A 25,982-nucleotide genomic window follows, 5' to 3' on the forward strand; every position below is an offset into this window, starting at 1 on the left:
AGAACGGGGGTAATGTGGTCATGCTTACAAGTTCCTGTTAAAAGTCTACATTTGTTTTATATAAAACACTGCTCACGTGTCTGTTATGGGACAATCTTGGCTCTTATTTGAGATCAAATGTAAACACGACAGTAAATGATAATAAACAGAAGCGAACAGGTACAGGTGTACATTTGTAAATGTAGTACAAGATGAAAAAACAATCAAGTGGATACAATAAAATAAAAGAAACCTCACATACCGGTGAGATTTTACTTTGAAATTGTTTTTGACCGGATATGACGAATGTGTTCCGCCGACTTTCTGCTCGGTTCGGTTCGTGAAGTTCGGACACTTTTATAGCGTCAACAGTCACCGAACTTCTCTTAACAGCGACACTTTCCCTCGGGGATGAACGCGTGAACACTGAACATGAACGAGTTAATGTTCTAAGATTTTATGTGAGTGAACTTTTGATAATTAACCGGGTTAGCCACCGGAGCTAGCCGTTAGTATGTGTGTGTGTGTGCGTGTGGTTTTAAAAGTTGTAAGCTTCTTCTGTTAGCTCTACGTCATTAGCCTGTAACCTCTGTGTCTCTTATACCTGTTAGCCCTGTGTCTTTTAGCCTGTTAGCGCTGTCTCTCTTAGCCTGTTAGCTATGTGTCTCTTAGCCTGTTAGCTCTGTGTCTCTTCGCCTGTTAGCTGTGTGTCTATTTTGGGGAAAGTGAGGACATTTATTGTGGGGACAGGTCCGGCGACACATGTCCCACATGACATTTGTAAAACAGTATTTGTGGTTTCAGAGACTCTTGTTTTCCAGAGTTAAAGACTGTGGTCTTTGTTGTTTTTAGAGTTTAGAACATGTTGGACGACAGACAACGTCGTCCTCACTGAAAGAAGAAGAAGAAGAAGAAGAAGAGTGTCAGGATGGAGCGAGCTCACAGCCTCCTGCTGAACGAGGAGACGTACACTCAGCTGTCTGAACACCAGAGGGCGGAGTTTATCTTTGAGTGGCTGAAGCACCTGAAGAAGCTGCTGCCGGCCACTGACCGCGTGAGTATGACCACATATAATCCATAATATAGAAAATGTGTATTTTGTTTTATTAGAATATTTTTATTGCCCAGCATTATTTCAAAAGTGAGGGCTTTTATTTTGGTGAAAGTAAGGACTTTTATTTTGTTGAAGGTGAAGACTTTTATTTCGGTCAAAGTGAGGACTTATGTCTTGGTGAAGGTTAAGGATTGCATGTCATTTTTTAAGTAATTGATGAAAAACTAAAGTTCATCCACTTATTAGATAAATAAATGAATAAATAATACAAGTATTAACATTTGAATGTGAAACATTGTAAAATATTGACACATTTTACAAACTGGACCTTTAGTATAAGAAAGTGATGAAACAGTGATACTGTGTATCATGTGACTTCAGGTGGACATCAAACAGAACCAGCAGCGTCTGGTCGACCAGCTGTCGAGCGTTCTGATTGGCTCGCCGGGGCCGCCCACCCGCTGGCTGCTGGCCCACTGTCTGTCCCTGCTCTACAGCCTGGGAGACCCCATGTCCTCCAGCCTTTTGGTGGACAGGTGCAATGACGTCCTCCGCTGCAGAGACGACTCTCCGTCGGCCCTGCCCACACGACTGTAAGTCACGTGACAGACACTGCTGCTCATCAACGACCAGGTCACATGACTCGTCTGTCACGTGACGGCTGGACAATAATATCGTCTCTTTTTCTATCTTCTGATGTAATATTACTTTTATTTTGTGTGGTCCTTTGATTTGAGGGTTAAGAGCTGGTTTAGGTTAAGGTTAGTTCCTCTCTGTGAACGTGTGTGTGTGTGTGTGTGTTTCAGAGCAGCTGTAGCGTGTCTTGGTTCTCTTTATGAGCAGCTTGGTCGGGTGCTCGTTGGCTCCTTCAGAGAAACTCTGACTGTCCTGCTGAAGGCGATGAAGAGCGCTGAGGTTTGTTTTATTAATAGCTGAATAATATTAATAGATGCAGTAGTAAATCTTGAATGTGTCATTGTCATACGCCACTTTCACCAAAGTGATTTAACTCAGGAGCTGCTGTGTGTTTTGTCTCCGTCAGTCTCAGGGCCGATATGAGATGATGTTGAGTCTGGAGAAGATGCTGCGCGGTTTGGGCGCCAGCGCCGCACCGTGTCACCGCGACGTCTACAAAGCAGCAAGAACCTGTTTGGCGGACCGCTCCATGGCCGTGCGCTGCGCCGCCAGCAAGGTGACGTCACGTTTGATTCCTGTGTGTAAACAATGCTGATGACGTTAACATGTGCATCTTCTCAGTGTTTGCTGGAGCTGCAGCGGGAGGCGGCGTTCCTGTGGACCAGCGAGCTGGACAACGTGGCCACGCTCTGCTTCAGGGCCTTCGAGGGCTCCAACTACAACGTCAGAGTTTCAGTCGCCAAACTGCTGGGAACGCTGTTGGCTGCCGCCATGGAGCCGCGTCAGCCTGCCGGTGAACTTAACTAGTACAACTAAAGATGATATCAAAACATGTGTCTTATTTTGTAGGAATAACGAGTACAACTAAAGATGACATCAAAACATGTGTCTTATTTTGTAGGAATAACGAGTACAACTAAAGATGACATCAAAACATGTGTCTTATTTTGTAGGAACTAAGATGACATCAAAACATGTGTCTTATTTTGTAGGAATACTTGAGTACAACGAAAGATGACATCAAAACATATGTCTTATTTTGTAGGAATAACGAGTACAACTAAAGATGACATCAAAACATGTGTCTTATTTTGTAGGAATACGAGTACAACTAAAGATGACATCAAAACATGTGTCTTATTTTGTAGGAAGAACTAGTACAACGAAAGATGACATCAAAACACGTCTTATTTTGTAGGAATAACTAGTACAACTAAAGATGACATCAAATCATGTGTCTTATTTTGTAGGAATACGAGTACAACTAAAGATGACATCAAAACATGTGTTTTATTTTGTAGGAATAACTAGTACAACTAAAGATGACATCAAAACATGTGTCTTATTTTGTAGGAATAGCGAACAACTAAAGATGACATCAAAACATGTGTTTTATTTTTGTAGGAATATTAGTACAACTAAAGATGACATCAAAACATGTGTCTTATTTTGTGAATAGTCAAGAACATGTGTTTTATTTTGTGAATAACTAACAATAAAGATGACATCAAATCATGTGTCTTATTTTGTAGGAATAACCAGTACAACTAAAGATGACATCAAAACATGTGTTTTATTTTGTAGGAATAACTAGTACAACTAAAGATGACATCAAAACGTGTTTTATTTTGTAGGAATAACTAGTACAACTAAAGATGACATCAAATCATGTGTCTTATTTTGTAGGAATAACGAGTACTACTAAAGATGACATCAAAACATGTGTTTTATTTTGTAGGAATAACTAGTACAACTAAAGATAAAGATTAGTATTATTATTATTATTATTATTTAATTTATTTTTATCTCACCTTTTTACCCAGCAGGCCCCAGACAGGGTGGGCGGGGTCGAAGTTCCCTGGAGGAGGTGATGGATTTGTTGACAGCGGGCTTCCTGCGTGGCGGGGCGGGTTTCCTCCGAGTCAGTGGAGACATGCTGAAGGGGACGAGCTCCGTCGGGAAGGAAGTTCGCATCGGTGTCACTCAGGTGAGCGGTCATTTGTCTTGAGAGGAGCAGGTCTGTATGACCACACACTCACCTCCTCCACCTCCTCCTCTTCTTCCTCGTCCCCAGGCCTGCGTCGTCCTCGTCTCTGCCCTGGGAAGCTCGTGGCTGGAGTTGAACTTCCCCGCCTTTCTGTCTCTGCTGATGGAGCTGGCGTCTCACAGCAGAGCCACGCAGACGCCGGGCGACGCCACGGTGACCCGCCACTGTGTCTCCTTCGCCTTGAGGAGCACGTTGGGTTCCCTGCTGGGAGAGAAGGCTCAGATCAATGCCGTCACACAGCTGTGTGCCGCCGTGGCAACGCAGAACCGAGCCATCGGTGAGTGGTGCGGCGACGGCGGGGAATGTCGGGGTTAAAGTTCAGAGGAAACGGAAAAACAACCAATGAGAAGAAAATAGAAAATGTTGTATATTTATTTGTGTGTGCATGCGTGTGCGTGCGTGCAGATGCAGCAATGACTGATGGGAACATGGAGACCAGAGTGTCGTCCTCGGATGTCTCAGCCAGTCAACATGTCCTCGTCTGCTGTCTCCTGGAGCTCGGAAGACTCGTTCAGGGACTGGGCTCCATGGCCACACCCCTCCTGACTGACAGCAGCACAGGTGTGTGACACACACACACACACACACACACACACACACTTTATTATTTTATTGACTTGTTAACCCACAGAGATCATCATTGTGTGTGTGTGTGTACTCAGCCCTTCTGGACACAGTGACCTCCGCCCTCCTTCACCCCGCCTCCTCTGCTCGGCTCGCTGCCGCCTGGTGCCTGCGCTGCGTTGTCACGGCGATGCCGTCCCAGTGTTCCCCGCTGCTGGACCTCTGCTCCGAGCGGCTGGTGGCGCTGAAGTCGTCGCCTGAGGCCGTGGTCGGCTACGCAGCCGCCATCGCTGCCCTGGTGGCCTCTGTGCAGCACTGCCCTCTGGGAATACCACACACCAAGGGCAAGGTGAGCCAGGGGCAGTTTTTAAACTTCACAGTCTGATAAAGACGTGTGACGCAGATGTCATAAACCACTCACTTTCCCGCACCAAAGCCCATAGATAACAGTGAGATAAAGACATCTTTGAAAGTCATGTTTGCTTGTGTGTCTGCTGTGTCTCCACCTCACATGTAGACACGTGTCCATGTTGTGTGCGTGTAACTGTGTGCAGGTGGTTCTGGCTCTGGCTGAGCAGCTGCTCCGCTCCGCCTCTCACAGCAGTCGTATGTCAGTGCAGAGGACTCAGGCCGGGTGGATGCTCGTCTCCGCCCTCGTCACTCTGGGTAAAACTTCACCCTGTGTGTGTGCGCGCGCGCGCGTGTGTGTCTGTGTGTCTGTGTGTCTGTGACTGTGTGTGTCTGTGTCCCCAGGCCCTGCTGTGGTCGGGCATCACCTCCCCCGCCTCCTCCTCCTGTGGCGCTGTGTGTTTCCTGCCTCACTGAGGGAACAGGAGATGGAGCTGCAGCGAGGAGATTTCTTCACGTGGCAGGTCACTCTGGAGGGACGAGCAGGAGCGCTGTGCGGTCAGTGTCTGCTGTGTCTGCTGCTGCTGTGTCTGCTGCTGTTGTTGTGTCTGCTGCTGCTGCTGCTGCTGCTGCTGCTGCTGCTGCTGCTGCTGCTGTGTCTGCTGTTGTTGTGTCTGCTGCTGCTGCTGTGTCTGCTGCTGCTGCTGCTGCTGCTGTGTCTGCTGCTGCTGCTGCTGTTATTGTGTCTGCTGCTGTTGTTGTGTCTGCTGCTGCTGTTGTGTCTGCTGCTGTGTCTGCTGCTGCTGCTGCTGCTGTGTCTGCTGCTGTTGTTGTGTCTGCTTGTTGTGTCTGCTGCTGTTGTTGTGTCTGCTGCTGTGTCTGCTGCTGTGTCTGCTGCTGCTGCTGTGTCTGCTGCTGTTGTTGTGTCTGCTGCTGTTGTGCTGCTGCTGCTGTGTCTGCTGCTGTTGTTGTGTCTGCTGCTGCTGTGTCTGCTGCTGTTGTTGTGTCTGCTGCCGCTTCACTGTGCTCTAATCGAACACTCTTATGTCTCTTTTACATCACACACTTTTGACTTGACTCAGTTTAGTTTCAGTCACGTTGTTTTCCATGCCTTCATAGCTCCTCCTCCATGTGGGCGGAGTCATCACATCACTGAACACACAAACACAAAGGAGTGACTTGTAAAGCAGTGAAATTGAACCATTAGAATCAGTGGATTCATCTCCTATTGTGATTTAAATATCAAGGTGTGCGTGTGCATGTGTGAACAGCGATGAAGAACCTGCTGCTTCACTGCAGAGATCTGGTCACTGATGACATCACGGCTCGTCTGCTCACACCTGTGTGCTGTGCTGTGTCGCTCCTCACCAGGTAATAACAGATGATGTCATTCAGCAACATTAAAGGGACAGTTCTGCAACATAAAGAAACACTGAGTGTGTGTGTGTCCAGGTTACCTGCTCTCCTCAGGTCTCACAGTTCAGTCAGAAGCTGTTCAATCATCTACAGACTCAGAGTCTATGAGCTGCTCACTCTGCTGCCAACACACACTTACCAAGGTAACACCACACCTCCTCTCCTGACTCCTCCTCTGTGTTGATCACTTGATGAATGACTGATCAGGTTATTGATCTCCTCCTCCTCCTGCAGAGAGCGTTGGTGTGGTCATGAACCAGCTGGTGTCTGATCTGTCGGGTCAGGAGAACCTGAACCAGCCGTGTTCAGACCTCACACTGCTGCCCCCTCTCTGTCACCATGACGACCTGCCGCTGGTTGGCCCCGCCCTCCTGGACACTGACCACAGATACCTGGAGGAACAGGTGATGCTGGAGATGAACCTGTACACACACACACACGCATACACACACAGTGACACCCGTGTTTGCTCCTCAGCTCTACGGCAGCAGTGTGGGCGGAGCTTCTCTGGACAACGACCCTTTCAGTCTGTGTGACAGGAGTGGCGGCACTCCCGCTGCGCCCCTCCCACCTCCCGTCACTCTGACCGCCACCGCTGTCCGTCTCTTTGGCGCCATTTACCCTCATATCATCTCTGCTCAGAGGTCAGAGGTCACCTGTCTGTGCTGAAAGTCACTGAGTGTCAGTCTGCGACGTCTGCGTCACATGATCACGTCTTTATCTCACTGTGAGACACAAACTGATGAGTGAGTGAGTGAGTGGGAACTTTTTCTGTTGTTATTGGAGACTTTTGCGGTCGACTGACGTGAAACTCGTTGAGTTATTGTACTCGACGAGCAGCGGGTGCTGTTGTGAGCCCCTCCCCTTTCAAAAGCACTCACAGAGGCAGAGAGAGCATGGCCGCGTGTGCAATGACTCAACCGTTATTTGTTATTTTACCATACTGACATCACTGCGTTTACTTGGAAATATTACTGTGTATGTATTTGTATTTCCATCGTCCTTTGGTCTTAAATTTCATTTATAAGTGCTATTAAAAGTTCTTAAAAAGTATTCAATTTAACTTGTTTATACCTGTAAAGACGTGATCATGTGACGTAGATGTTTTTATTTTCACAGTGACTTTATTTACATCAGGTTTAATAAAGCTCTCTCTGTCTCTCTCTCTGTCTCTGTCTCTCTCTCTCTCTCTCTCTCTCTGTCTCTCTCTCTCTCTCTCTCTCTCTGCGTCTCTCTCTCTCTCTCTCTCTCTGTCCCCCCCAGAGTGAAGATACTGGAGCAGTTTGTGGACACAGTGAACAAACTGAAGGGTCAGCGGCAGCAGACAGTCCAGACTCATGTCTGTGCTGCCCTCTGCAGTCTGCTCAAGGTACTAACAGTTAGCTTAGCACTAGCATACAGGGCTAGACTCACAGTCATGTTGGGGCAGTAGAGTAACTGAAGTTCTGGTCCTCAGCTCCAGGGCAGCACTCAGAGCAGCACTCAGAGCAGCACTCAGAGCAGCCTGGGGCCAGAGGACATCCGTGCCCCGGCGCTGTCCCTCCTGACGGGGGCGCTGGAGAGCGTCAGTCCTCTGCTGCGCTGCCTGGCTGCTGAAGGTCTGGCCCGGCTGGTGCAGGTGGTCAGAGACCCCGGCTTCACCGTCTCCATCTCTCTGCTCTGCTTCGACAGGTGAGTCAGCGACAGGTGAGTCAGCCACAGATGAGTCAGTCTCAGTGTCTTAAATGTTCTGTGGACTGTGTCCAGGCTGAAGACGTCTCGGGACGCGGCGTCTCGCTGCGGCTACGCTCTGGCTCTGGGGACGCTGCACCGTTACACTGGACGGATCAGCTCTCCTCAACATCTGTCCACGTCCCTCGGAGTCCTGTTCACACTGAGCCAGGACAGCACCTCACCTGAAGTCCAGGTACGCTTCCTTCAATCCAGTCCACTTTATTTATGTAGCATGAGTTTAAACAAACAAAAATATGCATGTGTACACATAAAACAAATACAATCACATAAAAACACATCAAATCAATACTCTACGCGGTGTTAAAAGCCAAAGAAAAGAGGTGAGTTTTGAAATGAGACAGAGAGGAAGCCTGTCTCTGGTGCCAGCTTTGGTGCTGCAATGGCAAATGCTCGGTCCCCTCTGAGCTTAAAGTGGACATATTATACCCTATTTCCCCCATTAAAATAGTTCCCTGATGTCCTAATGAACATGTCAGTGACATACTTTGGTCAAAATACCATAAGGATGAAGCATCATAGCAGTTCAATAACCCTGCTAAACCCGCCCCTTTCAGAATGCTCGGTTTTGTGCACGGTCCCTTTATATGCAAATGAGACACAGCTCTATTCCTCTCCCCCTCCTTCCACTAGTTCTCTGACAATATCAACATGGCAGCGTGCGTCACAGGAAGAGACGTCCTACATAAGGATGGAGCCGAACACTGTCCAACTGTAAATCAGTTAAAAACACTTGGCACACGGCGAGCTGAATAAACTGCCGCTGTATGTTACTGTATCAGACCGGAGACCACGCCACCGCTGACCAGCTCCAGTGCTCCGGCGAGCTGGCGATCAGCGGTGCTGTCCCTAAGTATCCATGTGTCGGAGGTCTGTTCCTGTGACGGCACTCACACATACAGCGACAGTTTAGGCAGCTAGCTGCTGTCAGTATGCTACTCGCCACCGCTGATCGTCAGCGGCAAGCTGAATAAACAGCTGCTGTATGTGACTGTATCAGACTGAGTGTGTGCTCCGGTCATGGAGGACGTACTGAACAAATATGTTTAATTAGGACGTGTCAGAATGGTCAGTTATGACCTCTATGTGACCTTTTCTTAACAATGTGTGTGTTTGTACGTCGCTGACTAAATACTGATGTGAAGTGGTGCGAACACACATTAGCTTCATATATAAAATCCTCTGTAAAACACTGTGCTCCACTGTGCAGCCACCAACAGCACACTTGTCCCTCCGCGTTGACATAATAGCGCTCTTCCTCCCTCGCCTGCACTCTTGCAGGGACAAGGTGGAGCTCTCCAAGTAAACTTACTGGTGGGGCGGTAACATTCACTGTGAAATGCGCATGCTGCCGTCATAAGTGCAGAGAATTCAACATTGCGTGTTTAATGGCCTATACTTACACGAAAACATGACTGAGTATTCTTGTTCCACACTTTAGCGACTGGTAGGGCCTCCAGAGTCCCGAATATATATTAAAATGATTAAAAAGTTGATTTTGCATAATATGTCCCCTTTAAGCCATGCTTTAGGCACTGTCAGCTGACCATGTAGGGGTGCAGCAGCTCAGAGGTACAGTGGGGCAAGGTCATTCAAGGCTTTAATAGCAAATAAAAGAATTTTCAGATGAATCCAGTGGAGTGGAGTGAAGCTCACAGACCTCCAGGTTAAGAACAGGCAGACCATAAGATAAAAAGAGACCCAGTGTGTGACACCACGTTCATATGTGGGACCAAGTACAGACTGCACCAGACTAAAAGAGTCAGTGATGTTTATAAAGAGTTTTCAGGGCAACACACATGAATATTACAATCTCCAACAATAAGGACCCGGTCATATTTGACCATATTATCATCCAAGAAGTCACAGCTCAAACAGACTGAGCTCAAAGCTGGTAAAGGAGGATGACAGCCATAACTGTTTACCAAGAACCAAGTCCAGTCTCAGACTTAGACCAGCTGTCCTCCTGTGTCCTCCTGTTAGGCCTGGTCTCTCCACAGTCTGTCTCTGGTGGTGGACCTGTCCGGCGGCCTGTACCATGTCCACGCAGAGCCGTCTTTCACTCTGGTGCTGCGACTGCTGCTATCGGCTCCGCCCACTCACCCTGAGGTCCACTACAGCCTGGGACGCTGTCTGTACACACTGATCACATGTCTGGGTCCTGACCTACAGGGTAACACAGTGGCAGTGAGACAGTGATCAGACACCTGTGGCAGTGAGACAGCCATCAGACACCTGTGGCAGTGAGACAGTGATCAGACACCTGTGGCAGGGAGACAGTCCTCCTTGGTCACTATAGTGAAGCACGTCCTCTTCTCCCACAGCTCTATAGTGCCACCTGGTGGACTGAAGCATAACTGAACTCCTTTTGTAGTGCGTTTCATCCTTTTTAAATGTGGTAAAGTGAGATAACAAGGTCATTTATTATTAAAAAGACACAGTATTTACTTCCGTGAAACTAAACTAACTAGTGAAATGTCTACAAATTACAATAAAGGTGTATTGCTGATGTCTTTTATTGCTGACAAACAGCCTATTTGCCTCATTAGTCAGATTGTAATATTGTTTACAGTCAACGCGTTCATGTTTTTTACTTTTTCAGGGACAATGCAAAAACAACCCTAACCCAGGTTACGTTAAGTTTATTTCATTAATTTAATGAATTACTTTAACATATAAAACAATTAACGAAAATAACAAAACAAAAAAAAGAATGAAAAGGAGTGAAGAAATAAAATGTTCTTTTACTGTGTGTCAGTGCATGATACACTATTTTCTTCATACATACAAAAGAAAAGAAGAAAGATTATGTCTCTGTGTTCGAATAAACGTTCAAATCAAAAACACAAGAACAAGATAGAGAATAGATAAATACAAATAAAAGGTACAGAAAAGCTTAAGGAACTTAAAAAACAAAGGTTTAAAGTTAAGAACAAATGCCAGGTGTGCACAGTCTCACATAATATGATGCATAGCATTACGACCAGTCTTCTATAAAGTACCTAAAAGTAATACTTTATTTTCTTACCAAGAAACCAAAATAAAGCTAGAGTAGGTTGAACATATTTGTTGAATTGAATGTGAATGTCAATATAAAAGACATTTTTTGAATACTGTATTTGTTCGATCCCTGTATTGTTTCTTGTGGCTTTCTTCTGTAATACAACAATTGTCTGTCTGTCTGTGTGTGTGTGTGTGTGTGTGTCTGTGTGTGTGTGTGTGTGCGTGTGTGTGTGTGTGCGTGCATTTCCTTAAATGTGTACACAGTACGTCAGACATGGAACAATTAAAGACTGATATAATATGTACATAGTGTGAAACGTCCCTATTGATTTAGATGTTTGGTAATGTGAAGACTTTCAATGGTCCCCTTTTATTAACAGTTATATTTACTTACAAATGCACTGTTTTATAAAAATGTAATTTTCATTGTCACGATTATTCTTTTTAAATGGAAATGTCACAAATCTAAAAAAATGGCCTTTCTTTCCACATAACATGGTTTCTTAGTCCAAATGTCCAAGTCCGTCCCTGGCCATAAATAATACATTATAAAGCCGAAGCTGCGGGCCGTACGACATCTAACCGAGGGCCGTGATTGGTCTGCAGGCCGTAGTTTGGACACCCCTGAAATTTCCAACCCTTCTGCCATTTGCACGAACAGAAACACTAACACCGCCGCTCTGTTTCCTCATTATCTTTATTGCAACATTGTGTACAGTACAATAATTGCCGGGGACATATTAAAATATATCAAGATACAAGAAAATAGACGTGGATCGAAGGACAAAAAAAAAAGAAAAACTGTTTAAAAGCACTTTGAAAAATGATTACATTTATATTTTTCCATTAGACTTAAACCTTAATAACTATTTACATTATACAAACTAGATATGCATATCGAATATAAAGGGTATACATTTATGTACATTATTTATAAATGCTGGCCAAGTGTCAATATTTGTGGTTTAGTCTAATATTTATTATTAATAATGATCATAATAATAATACTACACGGTCCTCAGATTAACCACTAACACGGTGCATCCTTTGTTATTCTTCCAGGATTAATATAAACGACACACACACACACACACACACACACACACACACACTTATCTATTCAGGTCCCAGTGGTTTCCCCTCTGCATACGGATACATCAACGGGGGAAACAATCAAATACAGATCGATTTAAAAGAGGTTTGTCGTGTAACAAATTGACAGGACAACACTTATTATACACACGGCACTCACTGAAATACGGATTTTTTTACCTTTAAAACATGAAAAATGAAAGTGCACCGGCTCACTAACAACTCCCAGTTAGTAGGTTTATGTCAGAAATGAACCTCATCTACACACGAATATAATCAATGAAAATAAAAACAAACAGGTTCCACTTCTTGCATCATTTCATCACTGAATCAGAGTCAAAAAAACATTAAAACAACAAGGTGATAAAATATCAACGGTGCGAGACAAATACTCTTGAATTATAATTATACTGGTCATACGTCCAGATCTGACAACACAACTGCATATTTATTTATGTGTATATCTACATATATCTATATATATATAGATATATATTTAGATATATATATATATGTGGAGAGAGTGGGTAATAGAGGTCAAATACAGACACTTAGAAAACGTCTCTTTATCTACAAAAACAGGCCAGAGGAGGAAGTTAATAATGGCAGCGTCTCACAGGAGAAGCTCAGTAAAGCATTAATTCAAGTAACGTTTGGAGGAGAAGACATCAATATTCATTATACCATCGATACAGTCATCTACATTTGATTGATTATTCATGTATTCAAAGATTTTATTCACACACACTTAAAACACCATTGAGCAAAATGTGAGGACACTTCTTTGTTCTTTTAAATGATTGACGGTCTATGATGAGAAGTTGTGCTTTGAAGACAACAGAAAAAGTGCTTCATCTAACCAGCGGGAATGTGAAGAGAGACAGTGAGACAGTGAGACAGAGAGACAGTGAGACAGTGAGACAGTGAGACAGTGGACAGAGAGACAGTGAGACAGAGAGACAGTGAGACAGTGAGACAGAGACAGAGACAGTGAGACAGAGGGGAACAGTGAGACAGTGAGACAGAGACAGTAGAGACAGAGAGACGTAGACAGTAGAAGGAGAACAGTGAGACAGAGAGACAGTGAGACAGTGAGGCAGAGGACAGGTGAGACAGTGAGACAGAGAGACAGAGACAGTGGAGACAGAGAGACAGGAGGAACAGGAGACAGTGAGACAAGAGATGAGAGACAGTGAGACAGTGGGACAGAGAGCAGAGACAGAGACAGAGGAGACAGTGAGACAGTGAGACAGAGAGACAGTGATGTTGGGGGTCGTCGCCTCTGTTAGGAATCAAGCTTGTGCTGGAGGCAGAGATATTTACACACACCAAACCCTGTTGTTGTTGTTGTTGTTGTTGTTGTTGTTGTTGTTGTTGTTGTTGTTTTGGTTCCCTCTCTCTGATTACCTGCAGCTAAACTGAAGCCCCTTTTCCACCTGTGGTCCCAGCTCGCCTCACCTCGCCTCGGCATGGTTTAGGTTGGTTTTCCACTACATAATAGTACCAACTCAACGTGGGCGGAGTCATCACCACACAACGAGTGACTAGTGACTTGTAAAGCAGTTGTTTTCAGTGTGACTGAATCATTAGAATCAGTTCACCGACTGTTCGGCTTTGATTCTTGCGTCAGACGTCTCTTCCTGTGACAGCGCGGTCACATAAACGACAAAGCTGCTCAAAACACATTAATATGATGACAACTTTGCCCAAGTGTTTATTTAACATAAAACATGACTCTTGGCTCCAGTAAAAAGTTAGAATGATCTAATATTGGTTCCGCTGTCCTCATCTGTCTATGTGTTAACACTGACACGACTTTTAATACTAATGAATTATTTTAGATTTATGACTTCAATGCCTTTTTAACCTTGTTTGTTACAGATGAACAATAAAACTCCAGCGAGGCTTCCTCCGTTGTCATGGTGATGTGAAGAGAACTCATCTCATCTCATTCTGTGCACGGACGTTTTTAATCCAGTAGAGTAGTTTATATTTAATAGAAAATATCCATCTAGAATCCTATTGTGGAGAAATGCAGTGATAAATGTGCTCATGGTAAAAAGACTGCAGCACGTTCAGTCAGTGGCTCTGCACCGTGCGCTGATGGAGGTGAGACTTTAAAATAAGCAGCAGCTGCACACGTTAAAGGAACAGTCGTCAACAGGTGTCATGACTCACGACGGAGGAAAACGACCTCGTGTGAGAACTCCATTTGGGCTTTTTCATCCTCTGCTGCATGAAACGTGGGCGGAGTCATGAAACTGCCGCGACTTTGTTTTATACGTGACACACACAAACGAGGGACTAGTGACTTTTTCAGTGTAACTGAATCATTAGAATCAGTTCATTCAAAAACATTTGTTCAGTACTTTGTGCTTTGTGCATGACCGGAGCACAGACTGTTAAATGATGAGATTTTAGACATTTCATTTGCTAAATGTTGGAGATTAACCCACGTTTTTAGGATTTTGAAGTCTTTTTAAATGATCTACAATTCCACAGAATTGTTGGCTTGGATTCTTGTGCCTCTTCCAGTGGCGACGCTCTCTGACCAGTGATCAGTGACCGGCAGTGGAACCTCTCCAGAGCAGGAACTATCGCTAATGGAAAAGCAAAATCACTGAGGCGAGGCGAGGCGAGGCGAGGCGAGGCGAGGCGAGGCGAGGCGAGGCGAGGCGAGGCGTGCTGGTGGAAACACCTGACACTGCTCCATTCAAAGTGAAGGAGACATGACACGTGTCGAACTTACGTTTACATTTCTTTAAATAAAATCGACCAATCTGTGCAAAAGCTGTTTCTATCACTTTTCCTCTGAGTTGCAAAACTATAGTGATTCATAATAATAATACAAATATGAGATCATTATCTATCATAAAATAGATTTCATTCAATACCTTTCTAAGGGAGGAGCTTCAGGTTGTGTAATCTAATCTGAGAAGTAGCAGTTTATGGATTAAGGATCATAAAAGTAGGGCAGGTGTATAAAGACAGCAGCAGCAGCAGCAGCAGCAGCAGCAGCAGCAGCAGCAGCAGCAGCAGCAGCAGCAGCAGCAGCAGCGTCCTACAGTGTAATAATTGTGTTGTTATATCCACCTCACAAGGCGCGGCCTCCAAGTGTCGACATCAATCTTTATGCAGTTAATTCACTTTCAAGAAAAGTCTGCTGACGTGCATGTGCATTGTCTGACAGGATGTGCAGTAAAATGTGATATCATTAGAGTGAGACTCCTCCTCCTCCTCCTCCTCCTCCTCCTCTAAGGCCAATAATCTCTGATGGAACACACGGGGGCGTCTTTAACGTCAAACATTATCCAACAACAGCAAAAACCAAAGAAATCAAAACCAGTAACATTACAACACACAGGTCTAAATCAACAATACAAAACCTGAAGAGTCTAGTGACCGCTGCTGGCTTTACTGCTGCCCGACGTCCAGTCAATAATGATGAAGCTCAGACTCATGATCATGAACAGGAAGCCTATCCCTGCAAAACAGGCAGCCTGCAAGCAACAGGGAGACTTATGTTTACACATATTCTGCACAATACATGAACACATCATTTAACCCTGTAACTAAGTGCTTTAATATTTTAATAATATTAATATCTGGCAGTTACTTATCATTTGAATGCATGTTAAAATAGTGTATTAACAATTCTAAAGAAGAAAACACATTTTGTGTGCTAAATTTGAACATTTCATTTCACATTTGTTTGGGTTTTTGTTTCAAATGTGCAGAAACTGTCCAACTCTCTCCTCTGTGGTGACAAAGACGCTTATTCTCTCGTTTCCTGCAACAGCGCGAGTGAATAACCACACGTTGGCTTCATCATGCAACGTCTCAGCTTTCAGAATCCATAGGAATTTTTCCGACAGCACAAAGAAACTACGGCGACTCAAATCGTGTCGTCTGTGATACGCTCGGTGTTAAAGGGTTAAAAGTTTTGATCTTAGATTAGGGCTGAAGAAACTGAAGAAAGTAGATCTAAAATTATCATTTTAATTATCATTTTTTTGTGTCAGATGAAGTGATTTTGATTTGTTTCTTCAGACGTGAGATGAAAATTAAAAGATTTTTTGGAAGAAAGTAAAACAAATAAAACATGCATGAACTCTGAGATTAAAGTCAGAATTATGACTTTAATCTCAGAGTTCATGCATGTTTTATTTCTTTTTTCTTTTTTAATTTTTGGCCCTAACACTCTCCCGTACCACTACCAAAAAGATCACTTTGCAGTTGTTAAATAAATGCATAGATAAGTGCATCTATGTCAGCCTTTCACTCATCAACCACACATTGATGCTGCATTTTAAAAGCGCTGACCTCAGCTGAACACAGCACACTGACTTTCACGTTGTGTTTCTCACCAGAATTTTGGGCACCGAGCGCATCGGCTCCTCTTCTTTGGGAACAATACGGATGTAGAAGACGGCGGGGAAAATGAAGATGAGACACGGGGCAGACGTGGCACCTGGAGAGAGAGAAGAAACAAAAGAAGAAGAAATATTCATGCAAAACGCTCCAGAAATGTAAATAAATGATGTTACACCTTTTAAATGTGCTGTTTTATGTGGGAAGCAGCTTCACGTATGTGTTATAATGTATTATTCATGGTCAGGGACGGACTGGGACAGAGAAGTCACATGTCTTCCAATGACCGACTGGTCAAAACTGTAATTAAACAAGTATTATTATTGATTATATTATTATATAATAAATGTATTATATTAAACTTTATATTACTCTATATATTCTAGTATTATATACCTGTATTTATTACTTTAGTTTGTTGCATTTGTTTACACGACATAGACGACGTTCACACGTTGGACTTTGATGAGACAGAAGTGCAGAGTTTCATCTGCATCATTCCAAAGACTCTCATCCTGAAAGTGAACACCCAAAGTATTCAAGTAGACCTTGTGGTTGCAGAGAGTTCATTATGAGAGGGATTCAAAACTAAATCATAGCTCTTTAACTACATAAGCTGTCACTGAGCTATCACTGCTCCATAGAATAAAATACAACTTTAAATTTGAAAAACATGCAGAAAAATAACGTGACGCGTCTTCGGGAGGACACAAACAGTTCCCGGTACATTAAGAGTTGTTCTCAGTTGCTTTGGTTCAGCGTCGGTCAAACGTACCGATGATCCCAAAGATGCCCAGGATGTTCGGAGCAAAGATGACGAGCAGGTTGATGAAGGTGAGCAGAACGGCGGCGATGGCGATGTGGCGAGGCCAGTAGAACGTCTTGTTGGGGAACAACATCTGCTGAATTGCTCTCCGTACCTTTTCATAAAAGGAAAACAATGATCATGAAACTGTTTCGCTGTATTTTACCTGATGATTTACGTGAACGGAAGATTCCCACGTACGGGGAAGAGCACGATGGGCACAGTGAGTGTGACGGCGGTGAGCACGGCCACGCGCACGCACAGGATCAGCGTGTCGTACGGATCGATGCGGCTGTAGGTGTGAAGCAGCTCCGCCTCCACTTCACCTGGAGGAGAAACACAAATCACATTCATCACGTTAATCATTTCAAAAATGAGAACTTGGAACATGAAAATAGAAGAAATGAGTTGCAAGACATTAGACTGAGTAGAAAATGATCCGTTTAACATCGACACATTTGTGTTTGTTGTTTAAATGCCAGATATTTAAAGTTATTCTGGAAACAAATGAGTGCTTTCATTTTAGTTAAAGGACATTTTCTGGCCTTTTTATGATTAAAATAAGCAAAAAGTCAGACATTACACTCTGAGGCTGAAGTGTTAAAGGGTTATTCAGTGAAAGAAAAATATTCGTACATCATGAAACCAGCAGAGCTGCAACAAACAAAGGTTTTCTGTAATTGATTAATCTGCTGAAAATAAGTCCTTAGTATTTATTTATAAAGCACATAATTGTAGTATTGTAATTAGTTAACTTAAGTTATTGAACAGAGAAACCAGGAAAATATTCACAAATCATTATCAAAATAGTTCATCAGTAATACACGAGTACGACCACTAGAGGGTGACACTGCACCATAAAATCTCTTGCCATGACAGACTGTACTGATTCTGATTTATATGCTGTTATGAAAACAACAGAAATGACTGGATTAGATTAGGATTAGACAGACAGACAGATAGAAGACGTTACATTCTCACCATAGAACGTTAGGTATCCAAAAAGTGCAGCCAGGAAGTACATGACGTACATGACTGCGATGGAGATGTTGGACACATGCTGCATCTTTTTCTTGGTGGGACTGAAATAAGAAGATGTTGCCGTGTAATGCAACACACACACACACACACATTATGACATAAACACAACATGTAGTTATTGTTGCAAGAATGAACTTTACAAATATTAAATATTCATAAAAAGAAATCATTCTCAGGCGGGAAACAAGCAGCTGTCGTTCAAAGCAGGACGGTAAAATTCCAAACTACTTCATGCTGCGCTGAAACTGAAAATAACGTCAAAGCAAGTGCACGTGACTTTTGATGAGCACAAAACAAGACTCTAACTGTTACTGTCCCATCAGGAACATACTTGCGCAGCTCTGTGTAGATGGGCAGGACCTCGGGGTGGCACACAAAGGCGAACGCCAGGATGGGGATGGTGTAGGCCGTCTGAAAATGAATCCCAACAAATCACCATAGATACTCCAGCGTGTGCTTTACTGCGCCTTCACTTCCTCAGACACGTCACACAGAGCTAATTGTTTGTGAGTGCTTAAACCCTCTGTTATCATCATGACATGTCCACTTTTGGGACTTTTGGGAGTTTTTTTGTGCCTTTGTTAGTCGCTGGTCCTGCGGGGGTTAATGACCCAGAATCCGTCATCTTCTAATCCTCTCTGAGATGAAAACAGACATTGTTTACGTACATCTGCCTTCAAAGGGGAAGGCGCCCAAATTAGAAGCAGCAAGTCAAACACTATGCAAATGAGGCAGCTGAATGAGGTGAATAGACGACTGCTGACTGGAGGCACGCTTGCCTTCATCCTCCTCCTCCTCGCCTTCATCTCAGTCGTGTCCTGTGGGTGAGGGAGCAGAGGCAGGTGCTGTGTGTGTGTGTCCCCCTCCCTCCCCCATCCTCACCCACAGAGCTCCTCCATTGTGGTCCCTCTCAAAAAGGGACAGCTGTTGTGTGTTAGTGTTGACGGTCGCGTGTGTGTCGGCATGTCTGTGTCTGGATGTTTATCAGTGTTTGTCTTCATCTAAAGTTCATGTTTATATTCAGCAGGCTGTTAAATAACTCAGGCGTCTGCGGTTCTTCCTCTCGTTGTCTAATTGCTCCTTTTCTCTCCTGTCACCAGAGGTTATCTGGGTTTTTCCTGATGCTGCGTTCACTCCGGACGCAGCGTGAATTTGCCGCTTTACGTAGAAAGTCAATGCACAGACGTGATCAGTGAGGTCGGGCATAGAGATCTGTGTTCAACCTGCGGAGATCAGGTGGTTAATAAAAGCCACACAGTGATCATGATCTCATCCTGGCATCTGAGTTCAGGCTTCTACCCTCAGTTCAACAATTAGGTCATCTTTCATACCCCCAGCTATCAGACAACTACACTTGGATCAGGTTCAATTTGACTTTTTAACAATTTAACTAATTTTAGGTATCTTGGGGTAATTTCTACTAATTTTAGTCATCTTTGGGGTCAATTTAACTCATTTTAGTCATCTTTGGGTTAATTTCTACTAATTTTAGTCATCTTTGGGGTCAATTTAACTCATTTTAGTCATCTTTGGGTTAATTTCTACTAATTTTAGTCATCTTTGGGGTCAATTTCTTTGTTATTTTAATCACCTTTGGGGTCAATTTAACTAATTTTTAGAATATCTTTTAAATAATTTAATGAATTTTAGTCGCCTTTGGGGTAATTGTTATTATTTTTAGTCATCTTTGGGGTCAATTTAACTAATTTTAGTCATCTTTAAAGTAATTTCTTTGTTATTTTAATCATCTTGGGGTCAATTTAACTAATTTTAGTCATCTTTGGGGTAATTTCTTGTTATTTTAATCATCTTTGGGGTCAATTTAACTAATTTTAGTCATCTTTGGGGTCAATTTAACTAATTTTAGTGATCTTTGGGGAAATATCTTGTTATTTTAATCATCTTTGGGGTAATTTCTACTAATTTTAGTCATCTTTGGGGTCATTTGTTGTAATTTAGTATTCTTTGAGGGCAGTTTGACTCATTTTCCTGTTGCTGGAATTGATGAGGTATTTTCTAAACTGGGTACCAGTGGGCGCTCTGCCCTCTTACTTTTCTTGTATTGGTTATTTACACTACATGTGGTGTCGCTTAAAGTGAGAGTTTTCCCATAATAACAGATCAGAACAGAATCATTTTTTTCTAGAAACCCCCTGATTATTTCCAGATGAAGACGGTTTCATCCAGTGAATCTGAAACAAGAAGTTAGAAAGCTGCCGCGTTCATCATGGTTTTGTCTTCATGAACACCTCCTTTAACTTCGCACAGTCGGCTGATTCATTGTTTATTTATAGAAATATTGATTACTGTTGCTTCAGTGTTCATTGACTGTTTCCAGTCAAACAAAACTCTCCATTATTCCTTCCTCTGCCTCTTTGGTCCCGTCTTTCCTTCTTTCTTTTTCCGACTCCCTTGTCCACGGACAGAAGTCTTTAGAGGTAACGAGCGTGTCCGTGGTTGAGTATAGAGCCCCCTGGTGGGCTGGACCCACTGACGGTCCACGCCTTTGTCTGCACGCAGAGCCACAGACGCCTGCGCTGGAATGACTACGTCGGCCTCACAGGAATGGCACCAGGAATTCTTTTGTCTTCCCTCCCTGTTGATCCTCCCCCATGCTGGCAGCCACTGCCCTCACCCCTCCACCACTGACCTCACCCCTCCACCACACTAATTTAATCAGCCTCAATAAGAACGTCATTGTTCGTCCCAAATCTGCGCAGCCAGCTGATGAGGTAACAGTGTGGGAATGTTTGTGTTTGTGTTGTTTTCAAATCTCCAGTCCTGCTCACGACTTCTCTTTGGTTTCAATCTGGACCCAATGACATCATGTTTTTATGAATGAACTAATTCAATATTTGTTCATTGGTTGTTGAACAATTGCGAACAAATATCTAATTGTGATTATATTTACAGGAATTGCAATTGCAATATGATTTTGTGATATCAGAGGGAATTGATTGAATGACTCAAATGGTCATTTTTACATCATTTTGCTCATTTTATTCTTAAAAACATACTTATCTACAAAATATCTACTTACCTATCTGCAAAATATCTACTTACCTATCTATAAAATATATACTTACCTATCTGCAAAATATCTACTTACCTATCTATAAAATATCTACTTACCTATCTATAAAATATCTACTTAATTATCTGCAAAATATCTACTTACCTATCTTAAAATATCTACTTACCTATCTGCAAAATATCTACTTACCTATCTATAAAATATATACTTACCTATCTGCAAAATATCTACTTACCTATCTGCAAAATATCTACTTACCTATCTATAAAATATATACTTACCTATCTGCAAAATATCTACTTACCTATCTATAAAATATCTACTTACCTATCTATAAAATATCTACTTACCTATCTATAAAATATCTACTTACCTATCTGCAAAATACCTACTTACCTATCTATAAAATATCTACTTACCTCTGCAAAATACTACTTACCTATCTATAAAATACCTACTTACCTATCTATAAAATACCTACTTACCTATTTAGTCCCTGAAGGTAGAAAGCTTCAGTTTTTATTCCTCTTGAGCATGGTTGGTGAGCAGTACATACTATAGATAGATGTAAAGAAATGTAATTCATCCGTTTGCAAAGTTCTCTCTGGAAAACATGACTCAAATGTGAAAAAGAATGCATTCACTAGAGGGCAGCATTGAGTGGAAGAGGTTGAGATTATGATTTGAACAGATTCTTTGTAATAATTAAATATTTACAGTAATGATAGCATGACTGAGTGAATGGTTGACTCGCGACGTATCTGTCAAAACATCACACGCTCGTCCACCGGCGTCCCTCGTGGTCCAGCCTGATGATTGACGTGTACGTCAGGTGACAGGACAACAATAGCTTTAAACACACAGTCAGACAACAGCACGTCCTCTTCTTCTAATGTTTGAAGGATTTATTTATTCCACAGTCGTCAACGCAGCATTCAGCTTTATCACATAAAGCAGATAAATCTGCGGTGAACACAGTTCACAGTGAGTGGGTGAGACATGCACCTGCATCGCTGTGTGATTTACATATCGTTCTTTATTGAAGTGGGAGGTGCAGCAGGGTCATCTTAGCTGTTCACAGCTGTTACCACATGATACCATGAATTTCCTTTAGTGTTAATAAAGTACATACCTACCTACAAAATACCTGCTTATTTATAAAATACCTTCAGATGGTTAAAAAATGTCAATGTATGTGTAATTTCACAAAGGTTTAGGTCCTTCATACAAGAAAATACAATTTAAATATAAAGGTTTTGAATCATGAATTGTTTTTATTTCAGTTTAACAGAATCTTTAAAACAGAAACTGATGATATAAGTAAATAAAGGTTTTAGATGTTGACGCATAATTTGTGCGATTGTACATATTAAAGCTTTTTTTAATTATTGGCTAAAATTGTTGACGATCAATTTAGTTTAAAATAATCTCGGCTTCCTTTTCTTCTCTGATGTTAAAGTGACTTCTCTGCTCTGACTCATCTCAGTTAAGTGGTAAAACAAGGTCAAACACCGATCACTTAAATACAACGTTTACTTTTTTAATAGAAAAACTGACCACGGGACAAATTCACATTAAGGAAATTGGGTTTTAAATGCCCGGGTGTCGTCTTAACCTTGACTCAACCACTTACCTGTTCCGCCTTCATTAACTACAGTCAAGGTGCCCTTGAGCCAGGGCGTTCAGACCCCCCACTGCTGCAGTGCATCTGCTGCAGTGTCTGTTTGTGTGTGTGAATGACTCTTAATGAGCGGCAACATCTCAGGAATCATTTTTTAACTGAAGCAGCTGCAATTTGTCTCTGTTGCGGCTTCATTTCTGTATTAATGTGTTCATCAGCTGCCGCTAATAGAGCCTGCAGCCTCCATCCATCACATAATGAAATAATAAGCCCACACACAAGTGTAATGATACAGGAATACACCTAATTACTGTACTGTCACATGTACGACTGCAGCTCATGATTATTTCCCTAATCTGTTAATCTGTCAGTTATTCTCTACGTTAACTAATTAGCCGCCTGGTCCAGAAAACGTTGATTTGTGTTTCCCAAACCTCTCGTTTTGTCCGCAAACCAAAATTATGCACATGAAAGTTAAAAAAATAATAATAAAAAAAATAAAAACAGTTTAGTAATTGATTTATTATCAATAAATTAATTCATTATTGCAGCCCTAATGATATTATGTTGTCCTAGTTTGGTTTGTTTGTATATTCTCACCTAAAAAATTTATTTATTGACGTTATTGTTTTTGGCACTAAAGAAAGCGATAAACACAAATGTACATAGATAAAACTTAGCATTAAGTGAACTACTTCTACTTCTACTGTCTGCAGACACATATAACTTGTGTTATTAATATTTTATGTTCTGAGTTAAATCTAATATTCTTTCACCTTTTGCTCTATTTTGGTCTCCTCCAGCTCTTCAGACTAAAAGGCATTTAAAACATAACAGACAAAGACGAAAGTGATGAAAACGCTGCGTGGATTTGTCTCCGAGACAATTTTCTACTTGCTCCAGTTGCCTCAGTTGTCATAAAGTAGAACTAGATCATCCAGATGTATTTTTTTGCTTATATTTTTACCTAAAAGGGAAGTAGATTGATTTAACATCATTGTTTTGGTCATTTAAAAAACGTAAAAAGCTAAAAAAACTGCATATAAAACTCGAACAAATTAAATAAGTCTTACATTAGCATTAGCATCCAATTACCACCGACTTAAATTAGCATTAAATTAGCAGTTAAGACTCTCTGCGTGGTATTATTCATGTAGAGTCATTTCTTTGTTGATCAGATGAATCAAACACAGTTTTTTGGTCTCAGGGATACTCCGACTCTCTTAAACTCTCACATCTGAAACTTTTGTCGCCGTTTGCCGCTGAGCAGATGGTTAGTCAAATGTTTCATGGGCTGGAAAACTCAAAATATCGGCGAGAATTTCTTTTAAAACGTAACAGACGACTATAAAATTGGTGAAAACTTCACCTAAAGCTGACGTACACTTGTTCCAGTTGCCTCAGAACAGGAATGATTAGCATGCAGTTAGCCTAGCTTAGCATTAAGAGTACAAGCAGAGGGAAAACAACTTGTGTACTCTACTGCATCATGTTGTGTTATTATTGTCCTTTTTGCTTGTGTATTCTAAAAAGAGATTTTACATCATTATTTTGACCATTAGAGTTGAACAAAGCTGTAAACACTGTGTACATAGCTAAAGAAATTACATTAGCATTAACATCCAATTACCACTGACTTACATTTGCATTTAATTAACTGGTAACACTCTCAGTATTATTAATTTCAATTCAAGTTTGTGTTGATTTACTCGATCAAATATCATAAGTTGGAATTATTTACTTACTCACTTATTGTTGTTTTGGCTGTTTTAAAACATACAAAGCTGTAAAGACAATGTATATGAGCTCAAACGAAATGAATAAGGCTTACATTAGCATTAGCATCCAATTACTACGGACTCACATTTGCATATAATTGACCGTTAACACTCTCCGTAGAACACTGAGCAGAAGTATTGTTCATTTAAATTCATGTTTGTGTTAATCTGATGAGTCAAACCCATGATTATTTCACGTTTAGCTCAGTTTTTGGTCTCCACCACGTCCACGCCGGGGAAATATCAGTCTCTTAAACTCTCACATCTGAGTTTTTATCATGTCTGTAATGTAATCAGATGAAAAACCAAAATTATCAACTACAATGCGTTAAAAACATATTGGACAAAGACAAAATTGGTTAGAACTCTTTGTGAATTTGTCACCAAGAGTGACTTTTACTGCGTTTTCCAGTTGCCTTAGTTGTCATAAATGGTTAATGTTAGTATTAAAGCTAAAGGTTCACTAATTATATGAATATATTTGCAAATATATACATTCTTTGCTCCGTATGACAGAGAAATCATTCAAACTGTAGAATTTTTGGTTTGTGGACAAAACACAACATTTGAGAACATCATCATTTCCAGGTTTTGGGGCAAAACTAAATGTATTATCTAACATTTTCGAACACTTTATGGACCAAACAAACACTTATGAATAATGAATTAAATGATTGATAGAGAAAGGAATCAAGATGAATCCATTATGAAAGGTTAAATCCAGTTATGCAGACAAATGTGACCTTGTCTTTGTGTTTGTCAACAAGAACAAGAACAAACTGACAACCTTTTCTTGACTGTCCCGTTCAGACTGAAAGTAAGAGCTCAGACTGTGTCGCCGTCTTTACGTGGCACTGACAGATAGTTGGCGCTGTGTCCCCGGTGTTGGCACCGCTCGCTGTAATGCTCTTGGACCTCAGATGCTTCCTCGCTGTGTCCTCTGTTTCCACTCTGCTGCTCGCACTGACGCCGGCGCTGCGGGAGACGATTAATGGGTTTCAGGTGCTGGACTCGGAGTCTCTTTGTCTAACCCTTCGCCTCATGACCACCACTCCGTCCTGCCCTCGTCCCCCAACTGAGTCCAGTGTGAGACGCGAGCTGCTCCATCACAGCCGCTTCACCTCTCAAGGTCACCGAGTGGAAAACGATTCATTCATTCAGTCATTCTTGCTGCTGCATGAATCTTTGTTTCACTCCTGATCAGTCGAGTTTTAAGGGGATGTTTAAGGGATTTTATTTTAGGTGTCGTTCAGTGACACTCAGTCTGCTCTCAGTGACAAAATGGCTGCCAGCAGAGACACGAGGATTTTGTCTGTGATGTTTGTAAAGCACTCACTCTCCCACACCAAAGCCCATAGAGAAAATCATGGATTTAAGCACACACACACACACAGGAGGTGTTGATCCACTGCTGCCTCCATCACTAAGTTCAAATGTCTTGTTTTGTCACTTGAGTGTTTAA

The 25,982-nt window shown here is 42.1% G+C and overlaps 2 protein-coding genes across 2 annotated transcripts in view; one reads left to right on the forward strand and one right to left on the reverse strand.

The window, feature by feature from the left end:
- Positions 1 to 236: 236 nt before the first annotated feature.
- LOC122783091 (HEAT repeat-containing protein 5A-like) overlaps positions 237 to 25,982 on the forward strand; it is a 29,170-nt gene continuing 3,424 nt past the window's right edge. Inside the window, exons 1-21 of the mRNA XM_044047739.1 lie at positions 237 to 440; positions 832 to 1,033; positions 1,415 to 1,626; positions 1,840 to 1,948; positions 2,076 to 2,225; positions 2,291 to 2,462; positions 3,496 to 3,656; positions 3,744 to 3,993; positions 4,122 to 4,277; positions 4,379 to 4,629; positions 4,835 to 4,946; positions 5,034 to 5,186; positions 5,900 to 5,999; positions 6,081 to 6,187; positions 6,279 to 6,448; positions 6,522 to 6,688; positions 7,308 to 7,413; positions 7,501 to 7,715; positions 7,791 to 7,950; positions 9,759 to 9,956; positions 25,898 to 25,907. Coding sequence (XP_043903674.1) covers positions 908 to 1,033; positions 1,415 to 1,626; positions 1,840 to 1,948; positions 2,076 to 2,225; positions 2,291 to 2,462; positions 3,496 to 3,656; positions 3,744 to 3,993; positions 4,122 to 4,277; positions 4,379 to 4,629; positions 4,835 to 4,946; positions 5,034 to 5,186; positions 5,900 to 5,999; positions 6,081 to 6,187; positions 6,279 to 6,448; positions 6,522 to 6,688; positions 7,308 to 7,413; positions 7,501 to 7,715; positions 7,791 to 7,950; positions 9,759 to 9,956; positions 25,898 to 25,907 — 3,085 coding nt within the window. The 5' untranslated portion in view covers positions 237 to 440; positions 832 to 907. The remainder of the gene's footprint in view (positions 441 to 831; positions 1,034 to 1,414; positions 1,627 to 1,839; positions 1,949 to 2,075; positions 2,226 to 2,290; positions 2,463 to 3,495; positions 3,657 to 3,743; positions 3,994 to 4,121; positions 4,278 to 4,378; positions 4,630 to 4,834; positions 4,947 to 5,033; positions 5,187 to 5,899; positions 6,000 to 6,080; positions 6,188 to 6,278; positions 6,449 to 6,521; positions 6,689 to 7,307; positions 7,414 to 7,500; positions 7,716 to 7,790; positions 7,951 to 9,758; positions 9,957 to 25,897; positions 25,908 to 25,982) is intronic.
- Positions 14,287 to 18,587, reverse strand: LOC122783128 (sodium-coupled neutral amino acid transporter 3-like). Its single transcript, XM_044047771.1, has 6 exons — positions 18,419 to 18,587; positions 18,028 to 18,128; positions 17,248 to 17,372; positions 17,017 to 17,161; positions 16,238 to 16,341; positions 14,287 to 15,370 (listed from the first exon to the last, which is right to left on the reverse strand). The coding sequence occupies exons 2-6, from the start codon at positions 18,110 to 18,112 to the stop codon at positions 15,266 to 15,268; spliced, it is 564 nt and encodes a 187-aa protein (XP_043903706.1). The 5' UTR covers positions 18,113 to 18,128; positions 18,419 to 18,587; the 3' UTR covers positions 14,287 to 15,265.

The sequence above is a fragment of the Solea senegalensis genome, linkage group LG16 (assembly GCF_019176455.1).
Source record: "Solea senegalensis isolate Sse05_10M linkage group LG16, IFAPA_SoseM_1, whole genome shotgun sequence".
NCBI lineage: Eukaryota > Metazoa > Chordata > Actinopteri > Pleuronectiformes > Soleidae > Solea > Solea senegalensis.